The 25,794-nt window shown below is 39.4% G+C and overlaps 1 protein-coding gene across 1 annotated transcript; it reads right to left on the bottom strand.

Annotated features, from left to right (window-relative positions):
- Positions 1 to 21,738: 21,738 nt before the first annotated feature.
- LOC147451994 (non-classical arabinogalactan protein 31-like) lies at positions 21,739 to 24,620 on the bottom strand. The gene is made up of 2 exons (XM_086518860.1): positions 24,074 to 24,620; positions 21,739 to 22,459 (listed from the first exon to the last, which is right to left on the bottom strand). The coding sequence occupies exons 1-2, from the start codon at positions 24,441 to 24,443 to the stop codon at positions 22,146 to 22,148; spliced, it is 684 nt and encodes a 227-aa protein (XP_086374986.1). The 5' UTR covers positions 24,444 to 24,620; the 3' UTR covers positions 21,739 to 22,145.
- Positions 24,621 to 25,794: the final 1,174 nt, after the last annotated feature.

Below are 25,794 nucleotides of genomic sequence, written 5' to 3'. Positions count from 1 at the left end.
TCATTGTTACTTTTTGCATCAAGTTTCAACCCTTGCTTTCTCATAAGCTTCCCTTGGCATCATAAATGACAATGCCTCCTGATGCAGCATTATGAAGTCTCCGATAAGAACCATCAAAGTATAAAGTGAAGCATTAGAGATGGCAAGTGTCTCGAACTTCTTTTTTCGCACCACCTCTCTTTAACCAAAATAGGAGTGTCTTTTAATGAGAAGATCTTGCCAGGTAGCTCAAGTACTCTCCTCCCACCAAAAAGGTGAACTGAAACTCCCGAAGCTCAATAACCCATATCATCACTGTTTTTGATATATTTGAATATTGAACAGCTGGGGAAGCAATGAATACTTGGTAAGAAAGGTAATGACTTTTGCAGCAAGTAGTGTATGAATCGCCTGCAAGCATAAACCATACAGGTTATCACCAATTCAATTCAAAAAAATCTCTTTCATGAGAGTCTTCACTCTGGTAGCATAATGAACAGGCTTCATATACTAAGATTATTTTCCTTTTTGCAAAAACATGGCCCCAATGGCATCATCTCCCATTGATGGTTAACATAAAACCCCTTTTCCCAGTCAGGAGCTTGCATAATAGGTAACGTACTCAAAACCTCTTAACTTTGTCAAAAACATCATCACAATCACGATACCATGCCAAGGGATCATTCTTAACTGTTTGCTACAATAAATACAATAATTGTGATTCCAAAGGTATGAAACGAGACATATATTTAGCCTTCTATATGAAAGTGGCCAACTGTCTGCTGGTATCTTTTGGAGATGACAGTAACAACAAAGCCTCCACTTTCTCTGGGTCTGCTTCAATCCCATTTTTTGAAATCACATGCCCAAGAAGATTCACCCGTGGCTATGCCAAATGACATTTGTTAGGATTGAGCTGACCCCCGCGTTCATCATACCTTGCAAAAGTCATTTCGAGCTTTTGAACATGCTCTTTCCTTGAATTGTATACGCAAAAATCATCTATGAACCATTTGACAAACTTCCAAGGAATGGGGTAAGAACCCAATCCACTTTCCGTTCAAAAGCTCTAGGCCCAATGGTCAACCCAAAAGGAAGGCAACAAAATCAGAAACAACCCTATGGCGTAATAAAAGTAGTCTTTTTTTGGTCTTCGGGAGCAAGGATAAGTTGAAAATATCCTGAATAACCATCACAGACATTGTATCTTTCAAAACCGGCCACTGCATCTAAAAGTTGATCAGTGAAAGGCAAAGGGTAAGGATCTTTCTTAGTCACTGCATTTAAAGGCTTGTAATCAACACAAACCCTCCGATGCCCATCTTTCTTTGGAGTGATTACTATAGGGCTCACCCATTCAGCATTATCAACTGGCACAATGAACCCTGCATCCAGTATTTTATACACTTCCTCCTTTAAAGCATTCATCTTCTCCTTACCCATCCTTCTTAATTTCTTCCGTATTGGCTTTGCCCCTTCAACTAACTCGATCTTCATAGGATCCCCAAAAAAAACCCTTATTTCTTGATATGAGGTAATGAAAAGATTTGGAAACATGTCCAACATTGCTAAGTAATCCCTTCTTTCTCCTTGTGTCAAATCATTACTCATCATATTTTGAATTAACTCTTTCTTCACTGGCAATTTTGTTTTGGTTGCATCAACTCTTCCAGTTGCTCTTAACAGCTTGAAGCATTTATAATCCCTGATAATTGCAGCACTTCACTAATTTCTCTATGTTTCTCATCCAACAACAAAAATGACACTTCATCCTCATCACTGGAACTCAAAGGAGTGCTACTTTCTAAGTCTTCAAAAATATCATCGCTAGTAGTTTTGGATTCATCATTCTCACTCACATCTTCAAGTGCCATAGGTTGTTTTGTAGTCAAATCAAACACTCTCTTTTCACCCTTCTTGCCATGCACACCAATTGTGCCCTTGCCCCACTTGCACACCACCAACAGCTCTCAACCAAGGTCGTCCCAAAATGAGAGAAAAAGCTCCCAAGCCAGCTAGCATAACATGAAAGTTTACCATAATCTTCACGATAAAGACTTCAAATTCCAAATTCGTTATCATTCCCAGACATTTCACTTTGGCATGGTTTGCTAGTCGAATTCAAAACCCAGAGCTTCCGCATGTAATGAGACCCAGTCTCTCGACACATGACTGTGTGATTACACAAACTTGGGAACCTCCATCAATAAGGCTTCTCCCAGGTCCACACCTTTGTGCAAAGCGTTCACTACATGAAAGATGTCGGGTAACTCTCCCACAGACAACACTCTGACTTGTCCATGCTTTGGCTCTTTCTCTGGATTCACTAATGACTTCCATTTCCTTTTAAGTTTGGGCACCATATTCATCAACTGTCCAAAAGTGCAATCTACTTTCCTCCCAATCAGGTCTTCCTTTAAACTGTAAGCTGTTTGACCTTCTCCCAAAGGCAAATTTGCCAGTTCAAATCATCTACAAGGTTTTCTCTTCCTCTTGGCTTCGCATCTTCACCCTCTTTCTCCTTCCCTTTCTTTATGCTAGGCCCTAGCGCAGCATAGCCTTCCCTCTCTCTTTTGTCCACAGGCAACACATTTGCTTCTTTTTTTTCAATCCGCACAATACCCACATGACCACCAAAGGTTGAGGCCTGATTTTCCTGTTTAGCACCCTAATATCCTCGTATATCCAATGCATAATCATTATCCCTTTTGGGAATTTGCTAGGGGAGTGGGAACATATCACCTCCCGTCCTTGTTGGCTTTGAACAATAAGTGATGATGTGACCAAGCTTACCACAAGTATAACAAGTAGGAATGAACCTCCTTTGCGGCTCAAAACCACCTTGTCCATTACCCGAATTAGCATTAGGATGATCTTTACATGCATGAGCCATCTCTCTACCACGACCACGATTACCACGACCGCCTCCACCTCCAAGAACACTAAGTCACAATTCCTACATCATGGTCATCATGTGTTGCATATTTTTTTTGTAACTGTTCAGTATTAGCAGCCCTTTGAACATGTTGGCCTCTAGCCTCTGCCCAATTTTTCCCTTTTTGGCCACCATTATTTTGCACAGGGACCGCTTTCCCATACTCATTAAGTCTTTAAGCCTTATATTCCTTCTCTCTGGCGATAGCGATTGCCTCCTCGAAGGTGGTGGGCCTTTTCAGTTTTATTTTGAACTTCAGACTTTCTTTTGAGTTGGCCACAAAATGGTCCTTCTTTAACATAGATGGAGGGATTTCATTTCCCAAAGCTCGGGCCCATTTATCCCATAAACGAGTGAATTTCATGACAAAATCGTCAACACTCTGATTACCCTTTTGAGTGTACCCCAAAATTTCATGCCAAACTTCATCAAGTACTTCAATGGATCTATATTGTGCTAGGAAATCTTGCTTCACACGATTGTAATCCAAAACTACCCCTAGATTTTGTGTCTGCATCAACTCCTCATAATTGTGTAACCAAACTTTTGCCTCATCCTGTAAACTATTTTGCAGCAGCCGCAACAATATAGCTTGGTCTAGTATATTTCGCAGTAAACAATTGACTTCTAAATTTTCAATAAAAGTTTGTGCATTTTCATTAGGCAATCCATGAAACTGTGGGAACTCGTCTGCCATGTTCGATTGCTACAAAAACACTTACAATGTCATGTTGAAAGCTCAAGGGATGTCGATGGATCTCTCCAGTACCTAATCCACCTCACACTGGGTAACCGGGCCCCCAGTGCTTGGCTTCACAAAATCTCATGACCCTCCAAAGGCTGCAATCCAATCATACGATTGCCTCAAGTGCTTTCCACAATTTTCACATATATAGGTGGTTGTTCATAAGGACCCACATCCCTTTTACATTCACTTCCTACAGAATATCCATATTTCACAAGAATTAGAGCATGGGAGCACTTGCTCCTCCGTGGGGGCACCAAAATGATGTTAGCATGTAAACAAGAAGGAAAATGAAAACCTCTATAGCCTTGCACACACCACACCATCGGAAAGAAACACCCATCTTGTACATAGTATGAGTCAGTTGTATTAACTCTTGTATATACCATGGTTTTATGAAAATGACATGCTTTGTGTAGTTCAAATGGGATGGTTATAGTAATTGTCGGATTTTTGTTTTCATTCTAAGTTTTGAAAGTATGTAGATTAGAAAAATTTCATGACAACACAAAATTATTTGTTATCACTAAAAGATCTTCATTAATTAAAAACCCAGGGTAATGCAAAAAGCCTCTACACTCCCACCCAAGAGAAGAAACTACTACTAAAACAGGTTCAACTCCCAACTTTCAAGGGAGAGGGAACCAACTTAGAACGTGATTCCGAAGCCTGCCTCGGCGCCATGGATGATTATTTCTTGGTATCAGGAACTGCTTCAAAAAATCAGGCAATGCTAGGAATGTTTCGACTCACTGAAGATGCTAAACTCTGGTAGAAACAATACTGTAGAGATAATCCTTCCATTAGTCCATCATGGGAAAGAATGAAACAGGCAGCGAAAGAAAGATATCTTCCTCCGGCTCATCAAGCTATCAAAATGAATGAATTTTTTGCCCTCAGACAGTTAGGGCTTACTTTGGAAGAATACTACACCAAATATGTGTCTTTACGATGTTATGCACCACCAATGAAAATGGAACAACAGATTGCTCGTTTCTGTCAGGGTCTAAACAAACCTTTAAGTACCCGTTTAGAAGCTATGAGACCCACATGTATTCAAGATTCTCTTCTCAGAGCTAAACAGCTTGCAGATGAAGGAAACCCCCCTGCAAGGAACTATTATAAGTACAATAACTTTAGAGGAAGTACAAGGGGAAATTTCAACCAAGGAAATCAACGAAGGGCAGTGAAAGTTGCAGCCACTATAGAGCAGACTTTTCCAAATATCAGATGTTACGAATGCAATCGAATGAGGCACTACAGGAGCCAATGCCCCGAGGGGAAAAATCCCCAAGTTGTTGCTAGAACCACTCCTTAGACTCAAATAGGCCAAGGAAATAATCAAAGAGGTGGAGGAAATAGAGGACGAGGTAGAGGAAGAGGTAGAGGAGCCAGAGCTTATGCTGCAGTAGGAGAGCTAACCTTGATGGATGAAGAAGACGAAAGAGCTACTCTTTTTGCCGCCATTGATAACCCTGGAGCTCAGCAACATTATACTATCATCCAAACCACTGCAAACAGAGAAGGTAAAAATTTGAGCTACTTATAGATTGTGGCAGCACACACTCTTTTCTCCTTCTCTCCCCTAAATGTTTAAGGAAACTTAAATTGAACCAATATCCCACCAAGAAATTATTGGTAGAACTAGCAAATGGGAAAGAGGTTCTATCTCAATTTACAGCCGGGGAAGTTGAGTTTGAACTAAGAGGAACCCTTACTTCATCTTACTTTCGAACTCTACCAGTAGGAATCTATGACGGTATTCTAGGAATGGATTGGTTAATCCAAAATCAATCCCATATTCACTCTGCTTAAGAAAACCTATCCTTCAAAAATCAGTTAGGTGAAGAAACGTTAGTACAAGGATCAAATGGGAAGCCTAAGGCTCATTTAGTTAAGGCCGACTTCTAAAGGGATTACGCAAGGGACAACAGATCTTTGTAGTAAAACTTAATAAGGCTGATGATTCAAGGGACAACACAACTCTAGAATGGCTTAAGAAATTTTTGGATATATTTCCGGAAGATCTCTCAAATTTACCTCCTCCTAGGGACATAGACCATGAAATAGAAACCTTTCTAGGTAGTGAACCAAATTCAAAAAGATCCTACAAAATGTCCCTCCCTGAAGCTATTGAATTAGAAGAATAGCTTCGTCAGCTTATTGAACAAGGATTCATAAGACCAAGCATTTCACCCTGGGGAGCGCCTGCTCTATTCCAAAAGAATAAGGATGGATCTCTACACCTCTGCATCGATTATAGGGGACTTAACCAGGTATCAGTAAAGAATAAGTATCCTATTCCTTGCATCAACAAATTAATTGAAAGATTACATGGAGCCAAGGTATTCACAAAAATTGATCTCAGATCAGGTTACCATCAAATCCGGATTAAGGAGGCAGATATTTACAAAACTGCATTCAACACCCGGTATGGGCATTATGAGTTCATCGTGATGCCTTTTGGTCTTATGAATGCTCCGGCTACTTTTAAACGTCTCATGCAAGATATATTCAGAGAATATCTGGATGATTTTGTGTTGGTATTTTTTGACGATATCTTGGTATATTCCAAAGATGAAAAAGAGCATGAAGGCCATATACGTAAAGTACTTCATCTTCTACGCCAACATCAGTTGTATGCCAAGATGAGCAAATGTGTGTTCTTCACGCCAGAAGTTAGTTATCTTGGATTTGGAATCTCTGTAGACCCCACAAAGATTAAGGACATAATAGATTGGCCACAACCCAAGACGGTCAGTGAGATTCAAGGATTCTTGGGCATTACAGGATGATATAGAATCTTTGTCAAAGATTCTGTAGTCATCGTCGCATCCTTGACGCAGCTACTTAAAAAGACAGCCAAACTTACATGGAAAAAAGAACAGGAGGAATGTTTCCTCAAACCCCGGGGATTCACCATGGAAAATTTACCTCACCATGTAAGTGCAGGGGAGGGGGTTTTTTTTACAAGTTGCATAAGCGTATAAGTTAGCGGCATGCCCCCTAATTTATCTCCCAAGCTTAAAAATAGGGGGGGGGGGGGACGTAAAAGAGTGAGAAAAGGAAAAAATGAGAGGAATTTTTTTTGTTTCCAAGTCATGGCTTCCCAAAAGAGTCTTCCCTTGAGCTTGTGAGTCAATAGCTACAAAGATACATGCAAGAACTAACACTACTTTCTATCAATTGCTTGTTTTGTGAATATAGTTCATTTGTTGAGGGATGAAAGCTATAAAGAGTTTGTATAGATGCAAATTTACATGGAGAACCTAGCAGAGCTTTCTAAGCATGTTTTTTGAGTAATTTAGATGGGTCAAAATTGGACGAGTAGCTAGAGTGCAGGCTGAACGGGCACATAGTTTGAAATTCAAACTAAGACCATTAAGGGTACATCTAGTTATCAACAAAAGTGGTTCTTTAGTACATTTCCAATCAATATGATGCACGCTCTTGGACTAATTTTACTCAGTTAGATCATGTGAGACCTAAAATTTATATGTAAGATAGAGGTATGATAGTTTTTTGCATTGATTGTCGTATAAGCGTAGAAAGGGAGTCATATTCCCTAATATGAGTCGTATATAGGGGTTTTATCAAATTTTTCCGCTCGCAAGTGGCATACCATTTTATATGTAGAGTGAATTCCCCGAGCCTCAAACTAGCAAGATCTCACATCAGCCCCTGTACTCAAACTTCCTGACTTCACTCAAGAGTTTGAAGTAGTAACAGATGCCAGTGGTCTTGCTATATGAGGAGTCTTAAACCAAGAAGGAAAACCAGTCGCCTTTACTTCTCGAAAATTAAGAATCCACGAGCTGAATTGTCCAACTCATGATCTGGAACTCCTAGCCGTCATCCATGCTCTTAAACTATGGAGGCACTATCTTCTAGGAGGAAAGTTTCAATTAATCACTGATCATCAGAGTCTAAAATGGATTTTTTCACAAGCAACACTCAACATGAGGCAGAGAAGATGGATAGAACTCTTATAGGAATATGATTTTGAAATAAAATATAAAGCAGAAAAAGAGAATGTGGTTGCTGATGCCCTTAGCCGTAAGGTTTTTCTTGGGGCCATTTCCACAGTCGACAATCCAATCCTAAACAAGGTTAAGGAAGCCTCCCTAGAAGATGAGGATTATCAAAAACTCCTACAGGTTATCAATCAACAGGACCTAAAAGAGAAAGAGAAAGACAGAATCAAGGATTCTTCACTTGAGGATGGGCTTCTCTATTATAAGTATCAGCTTTATGTTCCTAAGAATTTTATCAATCTCCTCTTTGATGCGCTTAGCGAATGTATCATTGTACGTGTATGGTCTTTGTCAACTAGGCTTGGCATCAGGTTTTAAGGTAATCGTGTGCTGACATATTGTAGGGATCTACTCCTTTTAGGTCCTTGTATGACCAAGCAAACACGTCCTTGTACTCCTTGAGAAGGCTTATGAGCTTTTCTTCCTCTGTGGCCGTTGCGTTGTAGGCTGGTCGTGGCTCTTATCCTAGTTCCTCCAAGTCTATCTTTTTTGCATCCTTGGGTCCATCTTAAGACTCCTTGTCCCTTCGCTCCGGAAGAGGTTGCATCATCACTATCTTTTTGTCTTCTATGGTGAACTTTCTGTAGTGGGATGGCACACTCATTTGTCCTCATTCTTCTTGTTTTCTCCTTTGCCACTCCCTATTTTTGTTGTCCATACTTCCCTGAGAGTTTTCTTAAGCTCTCTGTACTTCTCTTTTCTCTCTACCTTGGTCCACTTAGGCTCTCCACATTTATCTTGCCCAGGATCCTTTGTTTTCTTGGGTTTTATTTTAGACTCTTGAGCTTGTTTTTTCATTATTGATTTTGTTTTTGGATAATGGGCCTGAGAGTATCTCCTGGATATTTTGTCCTTGATACAATCGCCAGCTTATACAAGCATCAAAAACTATGTTTTGTCCCTTATCCTAGGCATGGTGTTCTCTCTCTCTCTCTCTCTCTCTCTCTCTCTCTCTCTCTCTCTCTCTCTCTCTCTCTCTCTCTCTCTCTCTCTCTCTCTCTCTGTGTGTGTGTGTGTGTGTGTGTGTGTGTGTGTGTGTGTGTGTGTGTGTGTGTGTGTGTGCCTCTAGCTCTTTTTGTCTTGTACTCCTCTTGATGTCTAAATTTTTGGTTTGAAAACTCGTAAAACCGAACATCTACTCTTGTTTCCTCTTGGTCACTCAGGTTGTCCGAGCACTTGTTGTTCGCATCATCCTCACGTTCAAATTGCTTTGGAGAGTCATAAAACTCTCCTTCTGCTTATTTCTCCATTTCATCAGTCTTGGGTTGTTCTAAGTGTTTCTCTTGGTCTTCCCCTTGCACCATATTGACCATATATTTTAAGGAACCACATTATATCTATCCTTGTCACAGAACTTTGTAGTGGGGTCATTTGAAATAGCACACACATCTAGGGTTGCTATTATATGGGTCAATGGCTCGAGGACCTCTTCTAGAAAAGGCTCAAGATTGTATTCCTTATCTTCAAGTGCTCTTTCCAATATACACTCTTCTTGTTACAAGCTTCCACAATTTGATGCACCGCACATCCATATCTCTTTAGGCTTGCCTAACCAAGCTGGAATCTCTGACCCTGCTAATGTAGTTGAATCAAATTCCTCCACTAGTCTTTAGTTCACATCTGTGGTCTTTTAGATTTATGTGTGTCGTGGTTTCCATGTGCCTGAGGTATATGTGATCATACCCCCAGCCTTGAACCATCTTGAGTTGTTTCATAAAGGGTCGTTCAAGTATGATTTCATGATTCTTCTTCTTGCCAAAATCCATTATAGCAAAAGTATGCTCATACTCAATTACACAAGAAATCACAATCACTTTCTCTAGAAGCCCTAGGGGTCTCTCAATATATCCATCGGCTAGCTGCAATTTCATCCTGGTAGCTTATAAGACTGGTTTCCCCCATTTTTTCCAATTCTCCTTGGTGGCAACAACAGCACCAACAACATTATCAAGAATTTCCATTGTTGTTACACTTTGGATTTCTATTGGAAGCGTAGTATTTCCATCTTTGCCCTTGCAATACTCTCCAACCTTGTTTAAGGGCACAGGTCTTGTGTTCAATTGAGGTTTTTCTAGTTCTCGAATCCCTTATTTAATCCTTGAGTTTGGGTCCTTGACTTTAAACTTCTCTAAGAATTTCCCAACAGTCGCCCACATGTTTGATCGTATCCTAGGAAGCTCAGCTAACGTGATGGGGCAGGTCGCTGGTGTTGACAATATGTCTATTATCCCTTTTGAGTCCGTCATCTTTTTTGAAGAAAGTTTTTGTGTTGGCATAGCCTTCATATCAGACCTTGCTTCATACTCACCCATGTATGAAGGTATGGTTTTCAAATATTGAGGTTGACTATCTAAAGTTCTTATGGATCCTATATGCCCCCAATATGAGCGAATATCTAGATCCACTTGGGTCCTTATCTCAAATTCCTCTATTGGTGGAAGAAAGACAGCTCTCCCTTTGCTGATTTGGTTAACTCTTTGACTCAACCCCACTGCTCCATTTGCTTCTCTTAGCTGTCTCCAAAGCTTGTCTAAGCAGTGGTCCTCTCTATAGGCCTCAGGTATCATAGAATGGAATCCCTCATACGTTGGATCTGTGGTATTCATCTCTTTCATAAACTTCTCTAATTCAATCTGGGGTCCCTCATATGTTTCTTTGGTCTCATGCCTTGATGGAGTGATAGGTGCTAGAATTGGAACTTCTACCCCCGTCTTTGGTTTACCTTTAGGTTTTTCCAGCAGAGTTTGGGTAGTTTGGATCATTGTTTGACACATTTCCAATTTTTGCTTCTGTGGTCCAGCGTTTCCACTCACGCTCCATGGTTCTGGTGTTTTTGTCTCTTTGGGTGGATAGTATACTTGTCTCGCCACATATCCACTCGACTCTTCATAATACGCAGAAACATGCACTAATGCTTGTTACTCTGGTTCCTCAATGGTAGGCATATACCTTACACCCACTGGTCTCACTCCTGGCAGAGGTGGTTGTTGCCCCAAGACTGGTTGTGATCGTTCAACCCCTACAGGTCCATGAAAGTTCCCTGTTGTATACCTAGGTGTTGGTGGTACTTGATGAGGTGCTACTTGGGTTGGAGCGACATAATGTCTCATTCTCACATATCCCTTGTTAAAGTAACACTCCTCCGGTGCATGATTGGTCCATTTTTTCTCAATGGCAAACCATTTTTCTTGCTTAGCCTGTGGCTTTGCAAATGGGCTTATTCTTTTGAGCACTTCTACAATGAGTTGTTCCTGACCCCCAACTGCTTCACTCTTTTGTACAGAATTTGTGGACCTAGTTCCACTATGCTGTGATGACAAATCATCATCTAAGTCCTTGTAGTCACCTTCCTCGTAGATTGCACAATTGTCTACTAAGTATAGAGATTCCTTGGTCAACTCATTCAGAGTTGAGCTCTTCTTCGTGTGAAAATCCTTCTGAAGATCCACATTTCTCAATCCTTGGATGAATATCAACATGAGTCTGGATTGAGTTGGTAATTCTTCCACTCGGTAGAATTTACCTATCGTTTCGACCATAAAGCTGCTTTCTCGACATATTCTCCCTGTTTTTGCTTGAACTTATGGATTTGTGAGATCATATTGTGATCTATCCCTCTTTGAGAGAATTCCTCCAAAAATTCATCAAATACTTCATGGATGGTCTCAAAATCCTGTCTTTCAACACAATCAAACTAGGTGGCCACGTCTTCCTCTAAAGTGAGTCCAAATCCGGTAAACTGTGTACCAAAGTCCTTGACCTCTTCTGCCCGGATCACTCTCAAGAATGTTTCCACGTGGTCTCTAAGGTCTCTTTCCCTTGAATATTTCTTGTTAATCCATTTCTGGACTTGAGAGGGTCTAACATGTTTGTGGCCTACTAGCTTTACTATAGAATCTCCTCGTCCCTCTCCTCTTACATGCCCTCGTTCATGTCTTGATCTGGCGTCAAATACTTCTTCCAACCCGTATCCTCTATAGGTTCTATCAACATAGGTTCTATGAAAATATTCTTTCCATATTGGTCCTTTTCATATAGGGGAATCCTACTATGGTCGGCATCATCATCGGTCCTTTGCCCTCCTTGGGATAAGAGTAAGAATAAGTGGGCATTGGTTACACTATGGGGGTTACAGATGGTCCTGTTGTGATAGGGATTTCTCCTCTATAGAATTCATGTTCCCTTCTCACTGTGGGATGCAACCAGGATTGCCAGGTTTTAGGGTTTGGGTTCAGATATGAAGGAAAAATTGGCGTTTCAACCCGTCTACCTTGACTAGATGTAAACTTGGCCATATCTTCCACTTCTTCAAAGGGATTTGTAGACTTGCTAGGGGTAGGGTTTGGGCCTTGAGTTTCAAATTGGATCTATTGGAATCATTCCAGTGCCTATCATTCTCGCTACTTTCACTTTTTCTATCAACGCATACTCTCGTCCATACTTGTCAACATACATTATGAGACTCCTTTACCTGATTCGTATGAAAATAAGTATAAATTATTTTCATGCTTAAATCAAAAGCATAGGGTACTAAACACCTGAAATATGTTTTGTCCCTACCATTCGCGTACTCGTAGATTCCTACCACTCCTTGGTTTGTCACTACTTTAGTCACCTTCTTGTCAAACACTAGGATGGTGTTAAGAAGATCTATTCAATGAGGAATTTCTGTCATCTCAAAAAACATCTTCTCTTTTGCAACATTGTCCACCATATATGTTATAGTTCTCTCGGTCCTTCACAATGAGGTAATGTGTTTCCTCATCATCACGGAATATGTCCTCCCATCATCGTACACTAGAAGGGCTTCCACTTCGTCGGCGGCTGGTTTTTCCTCTATGCATATTCTTTTAGGTCCCCTTGCATTGACATATACCAGAGCTCCATGGGCATTTGGTCCTTCTAAGAAAAGGGTTGCATATCTTGTTGTATGAGTGGGATTCCTAGAGGTGCTACCTCTTCCCTCTTGGTTTTGCTGGTTAACAATGATGTTTTGGTCAGCCCCACGAGGTAAGAAAAACTTCTATGAAGAGGTGTCAATCTCACAATCATCCTCTATAATTGGTGCTAGTGGATCAATCCTTGAGGTAATTAAATTTCTCTGAAGAGGTGTCAGTCTCACAGTTGTCCTCTATAATTGGTGCTAGTGGATCAATCCTTGCCTGGTTCATTCTCTCCTCAGTGTTGACACTAAACTAACCTAATCTATTGTCACTCTCTTTTCTCTTTTGATGCACCTTCCCAATCTCAAATTCATCAAACTCTCTTCTCAAAAAACTATCAATCCAAACCTCTTACCTGGGAAGCCTGCTTGCATTTGTTCCTTTGTCTCTTCTCTCTTTGTAGTTGCTCTTTAGAATGGTGGAGTACTTTGCACTCCCAATATTGACTATCAGCTTGAAGGATCCTTGGTTTTGGGTGTCTGCACAAAACTTTAGATTCTGCAAATAGTTTGTTAACAAATTGATTGCCAAGTACTACTGTATACAGAGACAAGATTCTTATGTGAGTTCTAATCTTTGGTCTGTTTAGGCAAGTGGAATTCTAGGATCACAAAGAAGACTCCCGGATTAGCAGATTCCCACTTTAAGCATTAAACTTGCATGTAGACATCATATGCGTATAATGTCTAAAGTCTCAGTTTTGACTCAAACTTGACACACTAATTTGCACAATATCCTCCTTAGTCAAGGAATTTCCCTGAAAGAGTAAAACTCTCTCAATACTCACTCTATATGCTCAATTGAAGAGAAACTTGGTTCATGTGTTCCACTTGACTTGCAGATTATGGGTAGGTTGTCAAAAGTCTTACTTACCTGCTAATTCTACCCTTAATTAATTAAAATGTATAATGTCTACTAGTGAATTTTTGTACAGAACTCATGCACAAGCATCCCCTAGTCTTTGGTACTGCTTTTTGAGCACTTTTACCAATCCCCCATGCAAAACTATACACAGAGTCACAAGTTTCCCAATTTTCCACTTTTGACTCACGACTTTTGTCTTTTGGGGATCAAATGTTGGCCAAGACTCTAGTCTCAAGGTAATATTAGGGTATAACACCCCTTTAAAACACTTTGGTCCAATCCGCTTTGTCAAATTTGGTCTCCAATTAGGGCCTGTTGATGTTTGTCATTAGGGTATAACACCCCGTTTGAACACTCTGGTCCAGTCTGTTTTGTCAAATTTGGTCTCCAATTAGGGCCTAGACATCATACATGTATGATAGTTCTACGTTGTAGGGGCCGCCATCGCTACATAAAGCCATGCTTTATTTTTTTCAGATTTGGATGTCCAAGGATGCCCAAGGGCTTGTCCTATGTAGACGGCCTCAAACAGCCTCATAGCAGTCAAAGGGTCATGGGTTTAGCTACAACAGGAACCTATTCATGATGAAGGTCCGTAGATGTGATGGGTTTGGCAAGGATTGATCTGCCAGATCGATGGTTTCAAGCATGACTAAAACACGGCCATGCAAGGAGGGTGAAGACTTTAGGGTCACATGCAATGACCAAGGCGTGCAAGGTGCAAATGTCCCTTCGCATGGCCTTCAAGGGCTTATGCTGGGCAAGGAAAGCAAATTGACATTGACGACCTCTACAACACGGCCGTAATCCAAGGGATTTCACTACTAGAGTGTGATCTCCACAAGAGTTGAGAATACGACAAGGATCGCTTCAAAGCACACCATAAATTTCTTCTACCTATGCAAAGCACAACAAAAGCATTATTGATAAAGAATCTTGACAAGGAAATGGTCCTCTGAAAGGAAATTTCTTGAATTTCCGTACACAAGGAGCGTGGCTTCTCATATGCATGGCATCAGACAGAGAGCATTGCCGATACATGATCTTAAAGATGTCTCCCAGAAGATTTCAAAAGTTCAAGCAAAAGAACTTGCTCCAAAGCTATCAAGAATCATCATGCAGAATTGGCCAGTACAGGTAAGGCCTGTGACTTGTAGGATAAAGGTATTCGGCATGGCCGACCAGTTATTCAAATTAAGGGAGTCTATAGACATCTTTTTCTTTAGTTTGGAGTTTTGGGTTTGCTAGGACATGGCTCCTAGGCAAGTTTTCCAAACTTGATGCAGTCATGATCAACCCATGGTCGGCAAGCCAGATTTGATGGGGGTTTCAAGGGTAGTGAGAACTAGGTGCATGCAAGCAGTAGTTGAGAAACTCAAGTACGCTGTGTTTCTACAATTACTGTAGGTGTTTTTATGCTTTTAGTCTCACAATCTTCGGTAGAATTAATTTTCTTTTACCTGTTTCAAGTATGAAAATTCCATAAGATGCACCACAGGAGCAAGTTTTGGCATCAAGATACTCAAGAAACTAGCTTGTGTGTTACATCACCTAGTATCTCTTTGATGTGTCCTCTTTGTGCTATCAAGCGGAGGGGAAAAGCAAAGCTTTTAGGAGCACGTCTCTCTACCTATACTTAAGGATTGGGGGCATGGTCACTCCAAAGCATATATACAGCTTACGGAGGGCATAAAAAATCCATAGCTATGAGCTGAATCCAACATCGACAACCATACCCCAGGGTGCGACGATTTTCGATGCCAAGGGCGGTAATTTCAAAAAATCAGTAAGTACATTAAATTTAAGTTTCAAGTATTGAACCTCTTTACTCTTGTAGAATCTTTTATAGTGCCATCTTGACAAGAAAATGTTGCTTCCGTCAATTGTTTGGTAGTTCGATGATATTTGATAGCTGAGTTTTAGATGCTATCTCTTTTAATATTGGGCAATCTTATGATTCTTGATAAGATGCATGATTTGGCAAGGCGGATTCTCTATGAAAGCTGGACAAGGTCGATTCTTTTTTTGTTTTGACTTGAGTACATGTTAGCTATGAGCACTCAGGATCCGTTTTGTTTCATCTTTACAATGGACTTCAACGAAACAAGGCTTCATGTTCGGGCATCTTGCATAGAAGTTTCCCAAGTGTAGAATATACTATCAATATGAGAACTTCGGAAAACTTGGCAACATGTCTACCTAATTTTTAATGGAGGTCGGTATGAACCAAGCCATGAGGACATGCATGATACATCTGATAGCTCTAAATTTCTCAGCATACATGGCTACGCACTAAATTCAAGTGAAGATAACTACTCCCAGAGGGGCGACAAGGTTAGCCAGTTTCAAGTTCTACTTGTTTAACTTTTCATTCAAAAAATATTTCTCTGTTGTGCGAATCAAAGTGCTTTAGCAGACTTCATGAGAAGAAAGGATTCTATTAGGTGCTAGAGTACTATCAATTGACTTAGTATCAAGGATAATGGCACACTAGTTTGGCAATAAGAGGATATAAGCTCACATTTTAAGTTTGACAGTGACAAACTGTGATGTATCCATGCCAATATAATCATGCAAGTATAATCATGAAAGTATGCATATGGCATTGGCTCAAACTATTGACAAGGACTTATCTCAACCAAGGACTTATCTCTCTATTTTTTTGATATGCATGCATGCCATGCTAGTATGGTGGGCTCATTCCACTAAATCACGGTTTATGCTTCCGCTATAACATTAGCTACTCTATTCAACAAGAGTTGATGCTGGTATATTTTCTTGTGATCATTGTATATGACTACAACGGCAGACAATTTTTGTGCACAAGGTACTGACAATACAGATGATGCTTTTTGTGGATAGCCAGTAGGCATGTCCTCGCTATCAAGCAAATAATTCATGAGACAACATAAATAGACAAAGAGATCCTCATAGCAAGTGATCTCTTGTTGGAACACCCAAAAAACTTTAGTATGACTACCTTTTTTTGGGTGTTGAAAATCTTTCCCTTTCGTTCATGGCGGCGAGGTATGATTCTTTCAATCTCTAGTTGTGAATACAATTCCAACTTGAGAAGATCTGTTGTTTACTATATAGCATTGCTTATGTCTATAGGATTCGTGTTTCCAAGGGTATGACCCAGCTAATACCAAATCACTCCATGTGTCTTGATGGTCATTGATTGATTGCTTCAAAAGTTGTACTTTCAATTAAATAATTCCAAAATCTACCAAGGGTAGATAAGTTTAACTTAACAAGTTGATTACAATATTTATTGGACACGGTAGACTGAGTTGGTTTACATGAAGAACCTAACCAAGGGATTTGGATTGCCAAGGAAACACCTAGGGTTACTAGTTACTTGTTGTACTTTTCAGGTTATCGCCTTCAAGTTTGACTAGTACAGTTAACTCTAGGTAAGTGGATGCTATCTTTATTCTCCAGGTAAGCGTATGCTTTGGTTTCATTCCTGCATAGATTTTCTTAAGATTTTCAAGTGGGATGAATATTCTAGAATGCTTTCATCTATTTTTCTCTTAATAAGATACATGACAAGGTCATGTAAGAGCAAAAATTTTGGGACAGTAGTGTACTAGGTACATTTTTGCACCCTCCAGTTATGAACCTACATGATGGTAGGGTTTTGTTTAGCACATGTTGTCACAAGAAGAGAAACATGGTCTAGGAACTCAAGGAGTTTGGTTTTTCTAGTGTGGAGCAAGGTGTATGAGGGTCCCTCTCACTCATGTTGTTGAGTGAGAGGGACCCTCATACCAGTGCTTGCTAATCAAATCCATTTGGTAGACCATTTTGAGCACATAATATTGGAAACAATTCTAGTGGGCTAGAAATTGTCGGGTACTTAGAACAACTTGTTAAGGTTCCCCTAGATGTGATTTATGTTTCACATTCTATTCCAGTTCATTTAGCATGGCTTGCAAGTGATTACAGTAGGAAGTATTTAGTTTCTTCTTAGAACTATTTACTCTCCTCTTTGATATGTGCTATGAGCATCACATTTTTTGTAAGTATTTCTAGTCATAGTCATGAAAATACAAGTTTGGATTAGTTTTTTGCTAAAGGTATGCCTACTAGGTGTTATGGGCCCTAGTGTTAGCAAAAGCTGATTATTTGGAGTGGCATGCAAAATCATGAAATAGATAGATTGTGAAGCATTTTTCAGTTTATGTGTAGTATCTCTATGAGCTTAGTTGTGGGTTTACCAATCACCATTAGAGGTCATGGCTTAGTTTGGGTGTTGGTAGATCAATCAACAATATTGCACATAATTGTGACCCACATTTATCAATCATTTTTGGAGACTGTTTGTAAACGTTTGCAAAATGACTGTAAGTATACGTTAACAAAAAGCAATCCAATTAGAAATATTATCTCTCTAGTTGGAGTTTGCTTACCATGAGACACAACATGTTGCGACTAGGTTTTGTCCCTTCATGTTTATGTCAAGTTCTCAACCTCAAACACCACTAAAGGTGGGGTTGTCTATTGATGAAGAATGATAGCAAGTCAAGGATTTATCCTTTGCTGATGAGTTATGTCAACTTGTTACTTTCATGGAAAGTGAGAAGATGTATTCTTTTAGATATCTCATAGTTGTGGTAACTTGTTTAGCATACTCAAGAGAGTTCTAAATGAAGTCTATCTGCGATGTTGGATATGGGCCAGTTGCACAAGATGGTTGCAAAGGGACAACAATGTGAAAAATCAAGAAGTTCTTCTTGATTTCATTGAATCTCCTATTGAGCCATGTTTCAATCAAATGGACAGCTAGTAGATCCATGAAGGATGCCACTTTGGAAAACATTAGTATTCTTACAAAGATATCACCACTTTTGTTTTTCAGGGGCCAAAAATGCTTCTTCAAGGGGGAGTAATGTCAGGCCTAAGGTAGGTATGGTAGTAGGCCAGGGGCCAAGACGCTCATGTGGTTCAAGGGCCTATATATAGCACGGTTGGGTGGAGAATTGCATGTTTCAGTTCCCAATCTCCTCATATAAGGCTAGTCGTGAAGCAATCTAAACCTCACCTAAATGACTTTTAGGATGATATAGTTGTGAATAATTTAAAAATGGCCACACACATTTTTTTTAAAGAGTTGAGGTTGAGGAACCATTTGTAAGAACATGGTCAAGGGAGGAATTAATGGCCAAAAAAAATGCCAAGTTTTTTTCAGCTCATGAGACAACTTTTTGGATTTAAAGCACTCAAAAAATCATGTTGTAGCTCTTAGAATAGTTCAAAGAAATCCACCACTTAAGAGGACATAAAAGTGTCTCAAGACATTAAAGTGTCTCATTGCTAGTCTAGTGTTAAAGCATGATATCATTCTTCTATATAGCATCTCTACTTATAAATAGTGACAAAAGAATTCCTTGAAGTGTCACCTAACTACCAATGCCCACCAAATAATAAGCACAACCTGGTAAATGATGTCTCAAATCCCCCAATCTACATATTATTCAAGGATGACTATAAAAGACCGTTGATCACTTGAGAAAAGATGTGTATGCACAAATCTAACATGTAAATGATGCTAGTGATTTTGGAAACTCCATGTACATGTTGAGTCGGAGACAGTGTTACCACCCTAGCTTCACTCCATTTACATGTATCAAAATTTTGAAAAAGAAAAGCCAAGAAGTAGACGCACCATTATATGCCACTTCACCTTACACATATAGGACATATAGGATGTTACAAAAGAGCCATAAACACATGAACTATACATCAATCACCTTGACAAGCCAAACCCAAAAAAGGTGGAGTTAATTTCCCATAGGTTTCAAGTGCAATGTTCGTGTTTAAAACACATCACGTTTCTAGCTTTTTCTTAGCACTTCTTAGCTACATACAAATTTGCATGCAATGGTTTCGCAATCAAAGTGAAACATTACAAAAGAATAAGATCCATAGAAAGGAAACCCATCAGATATATTATTAGAAAAATTAGCAAACAAATTGAAATTCATCGGGCAATGAGACCATTATTTTGTATGTCTGGTTTGTTCCTTTCTTGTCAACATGAAGTGATCAATCCTATCACCATGGAGAACCGTTAATTACACTACAATGTAGTTGGCAATTTCATTATGTAAAAAGGCTCATGGTCACTTCCACATCTAACCTCATAGCATACCATAGATATGAAACCAATGCCATGCATGCACAATTGCATTGTAATGTGTACATATAACTTGTGATCATGCTGTGCATGGAAATGTACATATATCTCACAATCAATAATGGTCACTAACCTCTCACACTAGTTTCAATGTGTGTATAGCTTGCTATCATGTTTTGCATGCGTGTGTATTTATATCTCAGGATCAATCATGGCCACCACCTACCCATAATTTGGAAAGGCTAGAGAAATGAATTATAGGTCAATGCCAATTCATAATCCACCGGATTTATGACAAACACTTGCCATCACATGTATCTAACAATGAGCCCAAATGAGCTACATACATGTGCTTATAAGGGGGTTGGCTCATTTACACAACAGTGTTCTCACAAAAAAAAGATATTTCCTTCCTTGAATGGAGACTATGATGTTAAAAAGGAAATGAGTATTGTCTCGGCATGAAGAAATGTACAAATTAATGTATTTACAAAGATGGCCAAGTTGCTAGTTATTATTAATAAAAATGGCATGCATTGCAATCATCAACAATTCTTGAGCAACTACATTAGAGTCTAAGGCTCCCAACACGACATTGCAGTGCATACAATTGTTATCATGGAGTGATCATATAAAAAATTGGAGTTACATGGCCACTATATAGAGCCTAATGATCCTAGCCATCATGAACATGCCACGTAAGCATATGAGTTGTCGTTAAAAGGAACATGTCTTCATGGCACACCTTGGAATAAGAGTATCATTAAGTTGAATTAAGCCAAAGTTGAAAAGTGGTTTGCAAACATCTAGCATGTTCACATAGCATATTTATTGGATATAGACACTTCCTTGCCTCCAAACAAATTTATTGCAACACCCTATTTATGCATTCAGTTTGAGTGCTTTATCTTGATGTTAAACTCAAAGTATGCTTTACATACATTCTTCTCATTTGATTTTGTAAAGTAAATGGAGCGTTAGAATGCATTCATGTCGAGCACAACAAGCTAATATATATTGAATGTCAGCCCCACAACTTGTTGTGCCAAGAATTGCTTCAATGGATTTATGCATATAACAATGAGGTGTAATCGGTGAGGAGATGTTTTGCCCCTACATACACCAACCATGGAAATCTTGGAACTGCGGAGCAAAGAAGGCCAAAATTGTGGCAACCAAAGGGCCCATGGAGGTGAATACACATGTTGTTATTAAGTCCACTTATGACTCACACAGGGAAACTGTTACATGGTTTTTGCCAGCACATCTCTGTGTGTTTTTTGTTTGATGAGATTAGAAGTCCATCTTGCACTAGCAATGGGCTTTTGGAAAGGTGATGGTGCAATCAATGCTTCTCTTTTAAGTGAATGGACTACCTAACGAACACTATGAGAATGGTGAGAAATATCTAGAAGATACCTTGTTATTGGAAGGACATGACATTGTTCTTTTCGTACAACAAACAAGCAATGGGAGCATTATAGGTATAAAGAAGCAAGTTAGCATGCTAGCAATGCCAAAGAACTTGTCAAGATACATGGTATCACATCATATTCTGGTGGCTTGAGCATTTATTCTCAAGAATTGTTTGATCCAAGGCCTCTATGATGTCATGCTTTGCCCTTGACTATAAAAAAAGGGATTGCTAGCGTGCATTCACCCCATATAGCATCCTCAACTATAACTATTGTTGTATTGCGTTAGATTCATCCACCAATAAGGCATAAATCAATTCCTTGCAAATTGGACACTTAGCTATATAAATGGGATACTTATCTATGCCCATTGCCTATATTTGATCAAAAGAAAATGTACATACAATCATCTTTTGCTTATAGCACACATTAAATGGAGACATAAGGCCAAGGACAAAATCCTTGCAAATTGTAAAGTAATGGTAGCTTTTTAATACGAGGATGACATAACTTGCACATACAAATTTGAGCTTATGTAAGAGAGTCAACAATATTTTGATTTGCTTTCCAAAACCTCTAAAGAAAGGTGCAAAAATCAGATAGAGCATATGAAAGAGAGTTAAAAACTTGTTGAGTCATGACAAATAAGCTTTGCTACATTTAACATTGACATTCAAGATATCTTGAATGCTTTGGGATATAATTAGGGAGAGTTCTGAAGACAACAATGAAATGAAAGTTATGATATGCTAGTACTTCAGCGTGCAAGCACCCGATCCTTACGGTAGAGCTGTTGCATCAGGGAATAATGACTTTGAGAGCTTCCAAATATTTGAAATCAAGAACCTTATGGTGTCATGATTCTAGCTTCGGCATACCCTAAAGAAAGATCACTAGCTCAAAGGGTGTTTTGGATCACGCTACAATAGTGTATGTAGCCCATGAATCAAACTGCACTAACTGTTAGCATTTGAGAGCATGAGGACATAATATTGATTCGAGGCATAGGCTCATGATTTCTCATGTTTGAAGCTTTATGGCAGAAATACTCCTTATAGTAGCGTTGGAACTTGAAAGCTATAATATCTTTAATGTTTATAGCATGAAGAAGGAGAGGGAGAAAATGCAAAAGGACCAACTGAGTAAAGAATCTCCCCTTCATAGACCTTTTCTCTCGCAATGAGTGGTGATCCGATGCGTCCAAAATTGACATTTGTGACCCTTGCACATGCAGGGTTGGGAGAAGAAACCAGCACCACCCTACATCCTCTCACTCCTTTGTGCCTCTTGAACTCAAAGTCCTTGACAAGAAAGAGAAAGTAGCCATGTTCATCGGTTACTGCAGTCTCATAAACAAAGGTTTTGAACCTCATGTCTCTACATGCCAATCTAACCTTTGCACCTGCATTCACCAGAAAATGTTGTCTAAGTTTCTTAACAATCAAAAGGGGCAAATTGAGAAAAATTCATCTTCTTGTAAACTATTTGTTAAGGGCATATTTGTATTTGTTTAGTGCAAAAAGATTCAAAAATAATAAAAAATTTAGACACGTGTTGATTTCTTTTGATCTATGTAATTTTAAAACAAAAAAGAACATGTGTTTTAAATAGAAATTTAAGAATGGCATCCTTGCAAAATATAAAAGACTCAAGACTTCATGTTTAAAGCACTGCTCTTTATTGAAAGTAGAAACATGAAGAAGTTGCATGTGTAACTCTAAACCTAAGTAAAATAAATGAGAAGCCTAGATTCTACATTGTACTATAATGAGACTATAATTATAAGGAAAATACGTTTAACACCTAATATTAGATTGGAGATAGGAACTAGTGTTCGAGAAAAATGTGTCTCAGCTTAAGATCGTGCCGTTTTGGATTTCAAAAATGTTGGTTGAGGGCAAGTGCAAAAGGAGAAATTCAGTCCCAAAATAGTGTATAGAAAATCAGAAAAATAACATTATTTTTTAAAATTTCCGCTTGGCAAATTCAAGAAAAGGAATTTTGTATGTTTGGGAAATTAAAATGGTTTTTCCCGAACAATGATAGGAACATAATATTATGAATCTCTTAGCTATACAATTAGACTTTCAAATAGAGCACCCTCAAAAGTTAGGGGTACATACATCTCAATGGTTCGGGATATGTACATCTTGACAGATTGGGAATTTCTCATTTGACACTGTACATGTGCCATATGTGCCATTGAGAGTTGCAAATTGTGACCGTATGCTTGCATAAAGATCTCAATTGAAAGATCAAAGTTGGGTCTCTATCTCGGGTGATTCATCTATAGAAAATCATCTATATAATGTGTGTTCAAAAGGTATTTACAAAATCACTAAATCTATTTGCTATGCGGTAATAAAGGACCTCCATTTCTTAAGAAAGTTACAAGATTTTTTCCCAAACACTAAGAAACCCTTTTTATAAATGTAATTTTGTAATTTAGAGAAAAAATCAAATAACTTATCTCTTGATTTCAACTCATGTGGAATTGTTCCATTTTTTCGCATATTGCAATAAGAAAAACTTTTTTTGCAAATGAAGTTCTATTAAAATTTTTGATTTTTTTGAATATAAATTATTCCTTGTTTCTAGATTACATGGTGCTGTACATTTTTTATGTCCGACCCTTGAGATCTCTAGTTGCCCCCGCACAACAAGCTGACATTTGACACGAGGCACATGCGGCAATTGAGCATTCTGAATTGTGATTCTATGCTTGTGTGTAAAATAAAGAGCTCAAATGAAAGAACCAAGTTGGGTAGATAGGGTTAGTACCTTGGAGAGGTACTAAACCCTCCCCTCCAAGGTACTAACCCTAATCACCCATATTGGGTGTAAAGAGATCAAATGAAAGAACCGAGTTAGTAGATAGGGTAGATGGGGTTAGTACCTTGGAGAGGTCCTAAACCTTATCCTCCAAGGTACTAACCCTACTTATCCACATTAGGTATATTGGGTATAAAGTGCTCAAATGAAAGAACCAACTTTAGATAGGTAGGGTTATAAGTACCTTGGAGAGGGGTGGATTGTTGCAGGGATCCGAAGTGGGCATACTTGCAGTTGAGGCAGGCGATGACACCCTCGACGGCGAGGGTGGTACCATGGGAGACAGGGCTAGTGATGTGGGGATTGTAGTAAGGGTTAGGGGGAGATGGAGAGGAAGAAGGAGAAGGGGTGTAATGGTGGGTGGTGTGGTACTTTCCAAAAGATTGGTGTCTTAAGGTTTTGTCATAGGTGCCTTCACCAAGCTGTACTCCGTTGCATGCAAGCATCATCACCACCACCAGCACAGTTATCGTTAGCCGCAAGCTTTTGCGACAAGCTCTGCTCGCCACCATGGCTTGCCCTGTTGCTGTATCACCATAGCTGATCCTGGCCATTTCTCTCTCTCTCTCTCTCTCTCTCTCTCTCTCTCTCTCTGTGTGTGTGTGTGTGTGTGTGTGTGCGCGCGCGCTCTCTCTTCTTACATGCTCGCATGCAGCAAATTAGTGCGCTGCGCGCCTCGGTTGAGGATGGTACCCACAATTGCACTCTTTTGTGTGTGTGTGTGTGAGAGAGAGAGAGAGAGAGATAGAGAGAGAGAGACGTGCCTGAGAGAACGTGTATCTATGTAGAGGTGAGACTCCGAGAGAGCTCCAGCCCTCAATCGTGCTTTCGACGTGATGAGCGCATGTGGATCCCACCTCATTCCTCTCACTACATGAACGTGATTACTCATGGCTTCACAAATTTTCGGACTCAAGTCTGACAATAGATGAAAAGGCTAAAAAACTTAGTGCTAAAATTCCTAAGAACTCCATAACAGTTTCAGCCCTCTTCTTGAGGATGTATTTGACCCTTTTAATTATGAACTTCCCAATCCTAACATCACTACTAACAATGAAGACTCTCCTAATGATGATGACCAAAGGAATCGATATCCTCTCCTCACAGTCATAATTATGGAGCTCATGGTCAATCTAATGAAGTTCCTCCGGATAGTCCTCTAGATCAAACAAGAGGGTTGTCCTCTGATTCTTCCTCTGACTCTAAGGATAGCATCATTCCCGACACTCAAGACAACGGGAAACAGAAATTAGAAGAAGATCCCTTTTGTTCTCAACTACAAGAGCATGACAATCTTGCAAAAGCACAACTTTCACTAGAAACAGAGAAATCAATCGACATTTACATGACACAAGCTCAGGAGAAAAGGCCACCTCAACCCCAACCTACCTTAGCTAAAAGGAAGAAGGAAGCAAACGAGGATCCAGCCAGAGCCTCTATTGTTCTTACCAAACCCTCCAAAAGCAGTAAAAAATGAAGTGTCCTCCCATTCAAGTCATCACCCTAAATTGCAAGGGACTATCTGACTCTCTCAGAGCTCAAACTATTAAAAAATGGAGTGTTGATGCCAGTCTAAAACCTGATTTTATATGTCTCTAGGAAGTCAAGACAACTAGTCACAACCTCTCCACTAATCTTCAAAGGTTGGGTTCCAATTACAAATGGTTCTACACCAACCACTTGCATGGCAGAGAGGGAGTTGTATTAGCCATCTCAAATAAATACAATAATTTACTCCAAGCTCACCTATTTCAATTGCTCGTCAAGTTGCCCTTTTTAATGCTGCTTGATGTCATGTTACTCAGACAGTCCCTTCAACTAGATACAATAGTTTCTATTTATGCTGCTAACTCTATAGCTAAAAGGATTGGCTCATGGTTGGAGTTATCTAACTTACCTAGGCCT

Source organism: Adiantum capillus-veneris, chromosome 8, assembly GCF_014529385.1.
Source record: "Adiantum capillus-veneris isolate H3 chromosome 8, ASM1452938v2, whole genome shotgun sequence".
Lineage (NCBI taxonomy): Eukaryota > Viridiplantae > Streptophyta > Polypodiopsida > Polypodiales > Pteridaceae > Adiantum > Adiantum capillus-veneris.
The sequence above is the reverse complement of the archived record's forward strand: the minus strand, read 5'-3'. Positions and strand labels throughout refer to the sequence as shown.